The sequence below is a fragment of the Magnolia sinica genome, chromosome 11 (assembly GCF_029962835.1).
Source record: "Magnolia sinica isolate HGM2019 chromosome 11, MsV1, whole genome shotgun sequence".
Taxonomy (NCBI): domain Eukaryota; kingdom Viridiplantae; phylum Streptophyta; class Magnoliopsida; order Magnoliales; family Magnoliaceae; genus Magnolia; species Magnolia sinica.
The window spans coordinates 28,477,618-28,490,210 of record NC_080583.1 but is presented as its reverse complement, the minus strand read 5'-3'; the positions used below and the strand labels follow the sequence as shown (position 1 = coordinate 28,490,210).

Genomic DNA, 12,593 nt, shown 5'->3' with positions numbered 1-12,593 from the left:
ATTCGTGGCTGGTTTTGCCGTTGTTTTTATTGTTTTGTTTTGCTCCATTTGTGGTATCTTGCTGCCTTTGTAGGTTTATTATTATTATTATTTTTTAAATGGTTTTTCAAATGAAGCCTCTGCTCATCCATAAAACAAGTGCAACTTTAGAAAGCACAGTTATAGAGGCCGGGCTTTAGTTAAAATTGATTGCAAGGAGATTCTCATAGTAGCTACCCTTGGTTGGCTCATGTGGATTTCAAGAGGGAGGTGATGATGTCTCGATGCTACTCTGTTGAGGGGAAACATGAGTTTGGCTGCCTTAGTTTCACATTTATTCTAAGCAATGCGAAATTGTAGAACTTGTGAGCCTTATGGAGCAATAGCAGTGCTGCAAGCCTTTTTTGAAGAGGAACAAATTGGCTTCGAAGCCCAATGAATTAGAATCTTTCTTGGTTAGATCCTTCTATTTAGCATTATCTAATGATCCTTTGCAAAGGACGTTTGTACAATGTGGATTTGGTCTTATATCTGTCTACCGAGGGTGGCTGCATTCAGTTGGTTGGTGGGGAAGGATAAGGTAACGACTGGTGATTACTTAGGAACAAGTAAATGATTATTCCAAATGTATTCATCTTATGCCTCCAAGATGTTGAATAGGTGGACCACCTTTTTTATCCATTGTGAGATTGTGTGGGTAGTTTGGTGAATGTTTTTCAACCTTTTCAAGATTCATCTGGTGATGCATTCGGTTGGTTGGTGGGGAAGGATAAAGTTCTGACTATCGATTATATGACAAACATGCAAACTATGGTTTGAAATGCATGCATCTTATGCAGGACACAGAATTGCTGGACCTTATTCATTGTCAGTATGCATTGGCCTTATTCATTGTGAATTAGTGGAGGTTCTATGATCTTTTCAAGATTTATTGAATGATTTTTACTTCTATTGGATCTCTTTCCTTGTGTGTGGCATGTGGACAATCATCGTCCAAAAGGGAGGATTATGTGGAGATTCATTGCTTGTAGCTTGTGGCTGACATAGTGGAAGGTTTCACCGTTTAGCAGGCTGAATCTGAAGAGGTGTGCCGAGTTATAGAAGGTGTGAGGTCAGATGGGCCAAGTCTTGAAGCGTGTTTGAAAAATGCTCGTTTGACCTTTGCTTCAAGTAGGGATGAAGCATCGCCTCTTTATTGAGATTGATGTCTCCTTGTTATTGATCTCCTTTGCTTGTATTTGCTGTAGGAGTAGCTCCAATAAGAGTAAAATCATGGGGAGTAGGCATAAGGTTTGAATGTGCAATGAAGACCGGCTCTTGCAAGGAGGGAATCTTGTTTAGTCTTGTTTACTCTCCAAGGATAGGGTCTTGGATAGGGATAATTGTTGAAATAGGATTCAGAAAGTCAACCCCAAATAACTAGTTCAATAGAATGATGACGATGGTGATGATGTTGATGCTGGAATAATGTATATTCTTTGTGAGTCTTTCTTGTTGATGCTGGAATAAGGCATATTCTTTGAGTCTTTCGTGAAGGTGTCTCCTCTCTTGGAAAAGGGAATCAGATTCGATTTTGGGTTGACCTTTGGTGTGGGGACAGGGCTTTACAAGATCTATTCCCGAGTATTGCTAGCAGTACTATGGACCGTTTTATTTTTGTTAATCATTGCTACTCCATGAGGGTGGATCGGTTGTTTGGTCTCCCCCTGTGCTACAGAAATATGTCAGATGTGGAATTTGAGGAGTTTCTTAATCTCTTCACCCATTTGAAGCTCTTCATACTGTCACCTCAAGAAGAAGACCCAATGATTTGGAGAATTCATAGTTCTGGCCCTTCTTGGTAAGATTGTTTAATAGTTCTATTTCTAAACCGACCCCCATGCCTCCCCTTCCGTTTCACTTTGGGGTTCTATGGTGCCCCTCCAAGGATTGTGGCCTTCGTTTGGCCTTTTGAGAGAAAGTGAGTTCTAACCACCAATAACTTCCAAAAAAGATCCCTTATTCTCCCCAGTATCTTTTTGATGAGTAAGAAAGATGCAGAGTCGGTGGACCACCTCTTCATCCATTGTTCCTTTGTGTGCAAAATGTGGGATCACTTCACCTTGGTTTTCCATATATCTTGGGTGATGCCAGAGTCTTTTGATCAGCTGTTGTGGGCGGTGCATGGAGCTACTATGGGTAATGCTTGGAGAGCTATTTGGAGGCTTGTCACTTGGGGAATCTTCTGGTTTATATGGAAAGGCTGAAACAGTCGATGCTTCCAAAACAAGAGCCCCTCTGTTGAAGAGATTATTGGCTTAGTGAAATTTGCTGTTTTGGAATGGGCCCCTTTTATAAAAGCAGCGAAGTCTGCTAATATTGATTCTTGGTTTTTGTCCTAGCTGACGGGCTGTATTCTTTTCCTCCTTTGGGCAGTTTCTTAACAAAATCTCAGTTATACATCTCTCTCTCTCAAAAAAAAAAGAAAAAAAGAACTTTGTTATAACCATTTTTAAAAGTTTCAGGATTTCAAGGGTGACAAGCCTAATACAATAGGAACATAGGGCTTGGTTAAAATATGTCCTACAAGTATAACACAAGTATCCAGGATAATTGTCTGTATCAATTTGTGTCTGGCGTGATGTATCTAGCATGTATGATACGTATCTAGAATGGGCCCTGGGGCTATGCCTCGGGTTGGAGTTCTGTGCAAACCTGCAGCCTATCTTCAGCCAAAGAAAACCTTTGAAGCACGAGACAGTGACTGCCTTTTGGGACAAGTCCATCACGAGGTCACTGGTCAGCCCAAGCTGTGGATGTTGTTGCCCTACAGAACTGCTTTTATTAAGCTCCCTGTGTTGTCTAGAACAATGCTGCCAATGTTGTGATTCCAGAGAAACATTGTGCAGCTGTTACCTCTCACGTCCAATTCTGCTGCGAGCGGTGTTTTAAATAGCGACACTATGTATAGCGTATACCTTACCCTATGTAGCTCATGAAAATAACTTTTAAGTCACGTGTAGCCTATGCTACATGATAGGCTGCATATGCTACATGCTACGTAGCTCACATTACAAGTCATTTTTCACTGCAACATGAAAATCAATTAATGTTTTCAATAATTTGTTACATTTTTTTTTTAATTTAGTAAAAGCAATATAAATAACAGTCTTAAATCAGTTCCATTGCTCCTCTCTCTCTCTCTCTTTAAAATGATGATCCTTTCCTATTACTTTAGGTTGCACCAAATATTATGAAATTTGATTAAATTTTACTATTAATTAGTCTAGTTTGGTGAATATCATGAAATTGGTGCAACCAAGCGCAACCTTGACCAAAAATTTATTAAGTAGCATGAAGCTTACCCTACATGCTGTGTAGCTTATGCCTCATGCTTCAGATGGGTGAATTCTATGCTACATGCTATTCGCTACTTAAATCACTGCCTGCGAGTAGCTATCCTGGACAATGTGATGTGATCTCTTCTTTCTCACCACAGTGAGTACTAGTCCCAAGACCATGGGTCATGCCTGTCCCTTTTGAATCTAGCCAAGCAAAGGAAACCGCCGGTGGAGCTTAATTGGCAAAGGAACTCCAAATTGGATTGTTGACAATGATATCTCCCTCTCCTAAGAAGTTTCCTGTGGAGAGGAATTAAAGAGGTCCTGATGCTTCAGGATCAGGATGTAACATAATGAATAGTGTCCTGATGCCCCCATACCATACAAGTGGAGCCAGATTTGGTGATCTGATCGGCCTCATCACGGATGGGATGCTCCAAAATTTCCTACATTGGAAGATCCCAATACTTTGTTCAATGGCCCACATATACTCATTTATAAAGGACATTAATGGTCTGTAAAAGAAGCTGAAGATCAGAATGATAGGATCTTCCCATATGGGAGATTTTTGGGGCATCCCCCTTTCTGCAGTGTGAAATCAATCGTTTGGATCATCAAAATGTGTTCCACCTGGATCTGCTAGTGCAAAAGGGCTCTGTGTCTCCTAGTTCATCACAGCCTAATAATTCCTTTCCTGTAGGAGAGTTTGTTCAAGAACCTACTAAAGTCTCTTTAGCCTGAGGATTGATCACCGACAAGCGATGACACTATCACTTGTGGTGCTGTTCCATCCTTCCTGCCAATATGCCACTTGTGCAGGAAACCCGTACCATGAAAACTGTGGACCTCACAATGAAGATCACCCAGCACAAAAATCAGGTTGGTCACTCATCAGATGGGCTACACTGTTGTAATTAATGGACTACTGATGGCGTGACTTAACATACAGGTGTGGGCCCACCTAGTGACCAGATTAGCCTGATCTTTGAGACTGGTGATCTTCATGGCGGGCCTGCTGATCTCATGGTAGGGAAGTCCTGTGCAAGTTGCATGCTAGCAGGAAAGATGGTATACACCTCATTGCCTTTAAGTGATCAGTTCTCTTTGTCCAGGCAACTGGATATACACCTCTACATGCTGACATGATAACATCACACACTGTTTAGATCCTGTTACTTCTCCACAAGTGTATTTGAATTTGAAATCTGTTGTTGCACAAATTAATCACGGTTATCCAACAGCACGAGAATGTGTTTTCTGTTGCAGTGGTTGGATTTTAATATGTTTGCTTTTGTTAATGCTCTACCACGTCTAAATTCATATTCTTTGTCACTTGATTGGTTAGAACACTTTTTTTTGTACCAAAATTCCAGGGGGTTTAACATTCAAATGCTTTTGTCTGTACCAGAAAAATCTGTGTAATGCATGGGTGACTACCTCAGAACTGCGGGGTTCTGTTACTGTTAAAAGGAGCCAGCTACAAGTGCTGAGGCAAAAGTTGAAGCTAAGCACCATCCTTAGGGGACAGGTATCATCCTTTGCTTCATCTCTGTTGTATTTCATATGCACAATTTCTTTAATAGACTTTTCTGTTTTGGGTTAATAGTTTTCTCTGTATTTTTCAGTAGAAATTATTGCCTTCTTTATTTTATTATTCAGAATCTTTTGGTATGTTGTTGTGAATGGGTCGTAGGAAGAGATCCAGCTATACCATCCCAAGATATCCCTGATGTCTGTCATAACCCATCATCTAGCCCCACCCCAGGAAATTCAAAACATAGCAGTGCGTTGTCTACAAACTGAAGATGAGAGATACAGGAATCAACCTTTCTACCTTAAACGCGCAGATCAACCCCTCTAGACTGGCCATGCCTGTCATCTGACTCAGTTCCTTGATCGCCGCTGTGAAGTGATTGTGTGGCCCAGAATGTCTCAAACCCCTTGAAGTTCTAAGGAAACCCTTTTTGCTCAAGCTTAGGGTATCATAGGGTTGGGCCAGGCAGACTTGAACCTGACGGTCCTGACCTTGAATATGAGCCAAACCCAAGATCGGCTTGATCTCTGAAACACAAGGGACCAAGCCTAAGAGCAGCCTGGGCCCATGTTGATGTTTTGTTGCAAGGCTCCCAAAACAATTTCCATTGATGTACCTGCACAGGGTTTGGGCGAACGCCAGGCATCGTGGATGTGCTCCCCAAAGATGAGAGTTTGATTCCCCTCCCTGGGATTACCTAATGCATGTGGTTTGTGGGTGATTGCGTGCATCCGCATGAAATAGTCTCGCATTAAAATGGGATGGGGACATCCCGACGTTATTAAAACAAAGAAAAAGAAGAACAATTTCCATTGATGTGGTCCTGGCTCAAGTCTCCAAGGGCTGTTTCGCCTCGTTATTTTCAAGCCTTTCTGCTGTAATAAACCACCGCGTTATTTTGCTCCATGCAGCCATCATTTGCACACATATATGCACATGCATATGAGGAATGCTCATGGTGTCAATTCCACCATTGTTATGGTGTCACCGATCTATTCTGGGGCCCACCTCAGGTGCATATGATTTCGAACTCGTCCAATAGGTTCTCCCCACTACAATGATCAACCATAGGAAAACTCAGGCTAATTCACCCATTAGGTGGGCCACACCACAACAATGAACAACTGCCAAAATTGCTTCTGAGCTATTATGGGGCCCACCTCAGCTGCATATGATCTCCAACTCGTCCAATAGGTTCTCCCCACTAAAAAGATCAACCATAGCAAAAATCACGCTAATTCACTCATTAGGTGGGCCACACCACAAAACAATGAACAACCACCAAAATTGGTTCTGAGCTATTGCGGGGCCCACCGCGGTGATGGCCAACCCATTCAAATAGGGTTGCTCTACAATAAAAACGGGAGACCCAAAACAAGTTGATCCAATCATCAGGTGTCCCCACATGTAATTTGAGGTATTTTGGTTGGTTGTCCATTGCTTTCTAAGGTACGGCCCTCCTGATGATTCCGGACGCTCCAAAAAAACAGGCTGATACAACAATCAGGACACCCCCCACCCAAAATAATAAAATAAAATGTAATTTGGGGTTTTTAGGCATTGTCCATTGTTTTCTAGGGTGTGGCCCACATAATGATTTAATTGCTTCAATTTTCTAGTGGCTGTTCATTGTGCTGGGGCTAACCTGTTTGATGGGTTCGATATCATACAAGCATTTGCTTGACCCCACAATAGCTCGGTGCCACCATAATAATGGTGGTGCTGATACAACTAGACCTATTGCCCTATTTTTGCATATATACATGTACAGACATAGAGAGACACGCTCATTGGGTGAACCTGTAGCACAGGTTGGATGACATACATACATGAGGTGGGCCCCACAATAGCTCAAGAGGGGAAGGCTGCCTGTAGGTTGGGCTTAATGCAGTTATCATGGGCCTGCCTCAGGCTTAATGAAGCGTGGTTACCATGGGCCCGTTCACAGGCCTGATTCCTTAAGAGCAGGCCCGTCTATACCCAATGAAATCAGGCCATTAGCACCCTTGCCTAGACGAAGAGCTTTACTTTAGAAATACGAACAAGTGCCTAGAAGACTTGGTAATTAACCCTCATAATGTAGGCCCAAGGTCCATCATGGGCCCACCACATGCCGAATGGAGCTGCTTTTGGGGCTGAACATCTGGGACTAAGATTGCTATTTTTGGAAGATTATAGTTGCTGATCTTTTGCTGATTCTTTGATGATTTGGGGGGCTGATTTTTCTGGAACCACATCTTTTTAGGCTTTAACATTTGGGTAGATCTTTGTGGATGAAGCTGTTGCTACGTAGTTTATGGATTAGGTTGGTTTGGAATTGTGGATTAGATTGGTTTAGAACCAATGGAAGAGTTGGAAAATCTTCGTTCAGACTTCGTAGGGATTCTAGGATGGGTCCAAGGACCCATATAGGATATTCTAGGATGTGGAAGGTGGCAGACTTTTCTGAGTCTGCAGAAGTTCTTGTTTGAGTATTCTGACTACAATAAAGATTTCATTTCACTAAGTTGTATATTCCTCTTTGTTCTAAGATTCTTAGGTTGTGTTTACTTCATCCAGTATCGATACTATCGGCCGATATTATCGTTATTGCTGCCCAGCGAGACGAAACCCATCCAATACCCTTGGAAATTTAAAAAAAAACCAAAATTCTTTTTATCGTGCGATATATCACAAATATCACATGATTTTTTTGCGAAATCGCCGATATTAGCGATACTATCGTGTTGTATCCGCGGATTTACCGGAAAATCAGAAAAAAAAGGGCGAAAATCTTTATTAAAAGGAGATTTCAGTACCCGTGAAAGAAGATTGAGTTATTGGAACCGTGGGGCCACTCGATGGACAGGTCTGCCAAAACCCACAGGGATTTGGGGAGATTTTTAAAATTTTAGGGTTCCGGGATGACCGGAACCCTATCCCTGTTGCTGCGAGAATGGCTTTAGAGGCCTTTTTTGAAGTCACCATCTTCTTCAGAAGGTGGGAATGAGCACTAGCTTAGAGCGGCGGAAACGGAGTAGCTAGTGTACCACACACCAGCTATATAGCTGCTGTATTGATGTTGGCAAGTTCCGTGGGTCCCATTATGACGTATACGTTGTATCCAAACCGTCCATCTATTTGGCGAGCTCGTCGTAAGTCTTGAGCCCAAAAATAAGATAGATCTAAAGAGCAAGTGGACCACACTGAAAAATGTAGTGGGAGATTGAACGTTTACCATTGATAACCTTTTGGGGTCACAAAAGTTTTGGATCAATATGATATTTGTTTTCCCTCTTAATCTAGGTCTTTTTGACCTTATGAACATATTGGATGGAAAATAAACGTTATGGTGGGCCTCCAAATGTTTTAACGGTGAAAATTATTATCACAACTGCTATATGTGGTGTGGTCCATTTGTGCTTTGGATATGATTCATTTTTTGGCTCATCCTCTAAAACGATCACGCCAAATGGATTAACGGTGTGGATATAATAAATACATCATTATAGGCCCATGTAATTTTGATCTCCTTTGAACTGGTTGTACAATCCGGAGCTCGAGGAGTGTCAGCGCTCGTCTTTGCACGACACGTACCCACAACAGCTATATACCTGGTGTGTGGTACACCAGCTAATCTGCTTCCGTGAGTGGCACGTGATGTATGGGTCTTATCCACACCGTCCATCCATTTTTTTCGTATCATTATAGGGTATAAACCCAAAAATAGGCAGATCCAAGGCCCAAGTGGACTACACAATGGGGATTAAACTCTTACCGTTGAAAACTTTTTGGGGGCCACAAAAGTTTTGGATGGAGCTGATATTTGTGTTTTCTCTTCATCCAGGTCCACGTAACTTTATGAATAGGTTGGATGGAAAATAAACAACATGGTGGGCCCTAGAAAAGCTTCAATGATGACAGTCATTATCACCGCTGCTTCCTGTGGTGTGGTCCACTTGAGCCTTGGATCTTCCTGATTTTTAGGCTTATAAGCTAAAATGATACGAAAAAACGGATGGACGGTGTGGATATGACCCATACATCATGGTGACCAATCAAAGGTACTACACATTCTAAGCTGGAGACAAGCTCTGGTAAGACACAGTCTGGTACTTTTGTAATTGATGTGCAGACAGATGTTTTGTAATGGCCTCTGTGGGGTCCAGTATATTTTTTATCCAAGTCGTCCATCCATCTTTTCATATAATTTAAGGATATTATATGAAAAATTAAGCAGATCGAGATCTTAGGTGGACCACACCTGAAAAACTGGTGAATGACCGTTAAAAGTATTTTATAGGCCACAAAAGTTTTGGTTTACACTAATCTTTGTATATGTCCTTCTTTCGGTTTTGATTGACCTTATCAACGATTTGAATGACAAATAAACATTAAGGATCTACTTAAAGTAGGCCTTGATATATTTTTAAGGTGAACGTTCAATAATCATAGTTTCATGTGGTGTGGTCCACCTAAGATTTGGATGTACTTAATGTTTGGAAATACTTTCCATAAGGATCTGTAAAAATGAATGAACGTAGTGGATATATAACATATCATCAAAGGTGGGCCTACAGGAATGTATGTATTGTATATCCATTATGTACATCCATTTGGAGAGATTAGTTTAGGTCATGAGACAATTAATGGGTCAAATCCAAAGCTCAAGTGGACCCCACCACACAAAACAATGGGGATTGAAATCCTACCATTAAAAACTTTGTGAGGGCCATAAAAGTTTTCGATCAAGCTGATATTTATGTTTTACCTTGGCAAATATTTGTATGAACTTATGAACAGATTGGATCTAAAATAAACATTATGGTGGACCCCCATAAAAGTGGTTTCAAGTTTCAACGGTGGGTGTTATTGCCCCCATTGTTATCTATGGTAGGGTGCACTTGAGCTTTGGATCGGCCTAATTCTTTGGCTCAGGACCTAAAATGATCTCTCCAAATGGATGGCCGATGTGGATACAACACATATATAAAGGCAAGGGCCACACTAAGGGTCCCACGCACATGTTGGTTTCGAAGAAGGAAGGTTTCAACGGTGGGTGGCACTGTCCCCACTGTTTTTTTTTTTGTGGTGGGATCCACTTAGTTGTGTTTTCATACATGTTTTAATACATTTTTAAATGTTATACATTATATTTGAATATAGTTGACTTAGTTCAATCAAACAGCGTATGGCTTATGTCCCTATACAAAGGAAACCTATTGTCTATACTTTTTTTTTTGAGATGTTATGATTTAAAAGTGTGTATTAAAGTTTTTTTAACCATCCTTGAAGTTTCATTGAAAAATTCGACCATTTTCCCAATGTTTCCCAGTGTTTCCCAAAAAGTGCGATAAATTATGTGATACAAACGATATCTCCCGTGCGATAACCGATACGTATCTGTATCCCAAGGGTGTGCGATACCGATATTTCGAACACTGACTTCATCTATTTTAGTGATTCATGCATTGAATTACCATTGATTCCGTAACCTGATTACTACAACTTTTCCAAGTATTAGGTACTGGTCTATTCATATGATTTTTGAGATGCAAGTTGGGATTGTAACGACGTTCATCTTTTCCTCAAATGAATTTGTTCCTGGGACAGAGCTAGTTTTTCTTGTAGTTGTTATGGCTAGAATTATATGGTCATTCTAATGATTTGTGGGGTGCCAAATAGTACTTGATATTAGCAAAAATGGATGATCCTACATGAGAGGATCACATTGAGAGACTATAAAAACAAAATAGCTTTAGGTGTATTTAAGGATATGGTAACAAACAGCACTCAATGAATTGTGAAGTACTAAGCTACAAAGTAAATCTTGTCTAGAGATCTTTTCCCACAAGATTCATCTTGGAAGAGATAGTTTGAGTTTATATTTTTAGTTACTTGCCCTTGCTTATGCGTATGCTAGAAAATAGTCTAGAGTTTTGGTGTACATTCGCAGCCATTTATTAAATGGTGGCAACTCATCTACCATTGACTGCTTATTAGGGGAGTTATAGCCTTATAGGCAGGTTTGTGAAACGAAACCAATTTGTTATGGTTGAAGCCATTGTTTGAAATATCTCCGATATTATCTTTATCTCTAGCTTGGCAATACCAGTAACACTGGTAGTGATACCGATAACACCGATAGTATTAGAAATTCTAGGCCAACGTATCGATATCACCAATATTTTCAATTGTGTAAATTTCAGACATGGCTTGTATTGCCAATGTTTCGATATCACCAATATTTTCAACCGTGTAAATTCTAGGTGACACTTGTATCACAAGTGTATTAGTGATATTTCAATAATATTGCCAACGTAGAGATATCACAGAAATTTTGTTTATTAAAAAAAATTCCATTTTAAAATTTTTAATGAGTATATTGTTCTGTGCAGTGATCAATTTGTCATTGCTAATATGGATAATATCTCAATATTATTGTTACAGTAACATGTGCAATATGAAGACCACAATCTTTCATTTCCTTTCCAGTTGTTGATAATTTCTACGCAAAATATCGTGAGTTGTCGATATTCTGCAATATCGATGGATGTTTGGATGGAAGGTTGGATGGATAATTGAATGGTTAGATGGGATGGATGGGATCATTAGACTGTTTCTTACGACGACACATGCTTTTATGCCCCCATTAAATGGATACTTATTGTGTATACTACTTTTTTTTTTTTTTTGCAAATTTTTTATTCATAAATATGCAAATATGTGTATTTTAGCATCTCCTGAAGTTTCACTGAAAATTCTACCGCTTTTCCCATGTTTTCCCACATTTCCGGTTATCAGCAATATTGACATTTTTTCCGTATCACTGACTAGCGAAACTTGTAGTGATACCAATACTTTGAACAACTGGTTGGAGCAGGGTTGTGAAGCAAAATCAAATTTTATGGTTGGACACTTTTTTGTAGCATTGAATTCAATATCAAAAGCATGGAGTACCTTTGGAACTTTCCCAAACTGTCTCTGACTTGGGTTCCAGTTGAGAGTGGGGATGGTTTGTCAGGAAATTTTTTCCCTAATCTCCCTCTGCACTCATGGATTTCTTCCGTAAAGATCTGGTCCTCAAGATATAATACTTCTTCAAAAATTTCTTTTCTTGAAGTGTCTTGCTTTTTACTGTTTTTCTTTCTACCCATGTTGGTTACTTTTGATATCCCTTGGAGTACTTATTCTGTACAAGCATCTGGTAACCTCACCATTTGCATTTTGGTGTAGATGTTATAATCTTGGGAAGTTTCCATTGACTTATTTGGGTCATTGCTGGAGAACTCACCTAATATCTAGGCAGTGTGATCTCGTAATCCCAAGGGGCCTTCATGTTTGGATAAAAAATTCTAGATGGGCCCTAGTGGAACATAAACGTATCCCCTCCAAGTATAGGATGGAAGTCTAGACATTGTTGGTGAGCTAGACATTGATTGGATATTCTTTTGAGTATATTTTAAGTGGTATCTTTTATTGGAACATAATCAATGGTCCATGTTTTGCTAATGGGATTGGAAACGTGCACACATGCATATCGACATAATAAAAAGCACAAACCAAGGGTAAGGGATCGAGCACATACCTTGACCTATGCGAACCAAACGTACACGGTTACACCTTCAGACTGCTTGTGGTTGAAGATGAACGGTCATGTCACGATTTGTGCTCCACACACTCAATGATGAAGATCACCCTCGTGGGTCACTTTCTTCCAATTCCTTTCTCACAGGTGTAGGTGTTGAGGATGATGGCATAACACGATTTAGAGTATATGG

At 40.3% G+C, this 12,593-nt stretch overlaps 1 protein-coding gene across 1 annotated transcript in view; it reads left to right on the top strand.

The window, feature by feature from the left end:
* The window catches only part of LOC131218988 (QWRF motif-containing protein 2-like), an 82,025-nt gene that overhangs the window by 39,889 nt on the left and 29,543 nt on the right, over positions 1-12,593 (top strand). Inside the window, exon 3 of the mRNA XM_058213925.1 lies at positions 4,708-4,827. Coding sequence (XP_058069908.1) covers positions 4,708-4,827 — 120 coding nt within the window. The remainder of the gene's footprint in view (positions 1-4,707; positions 4,828-12,593) is intronic.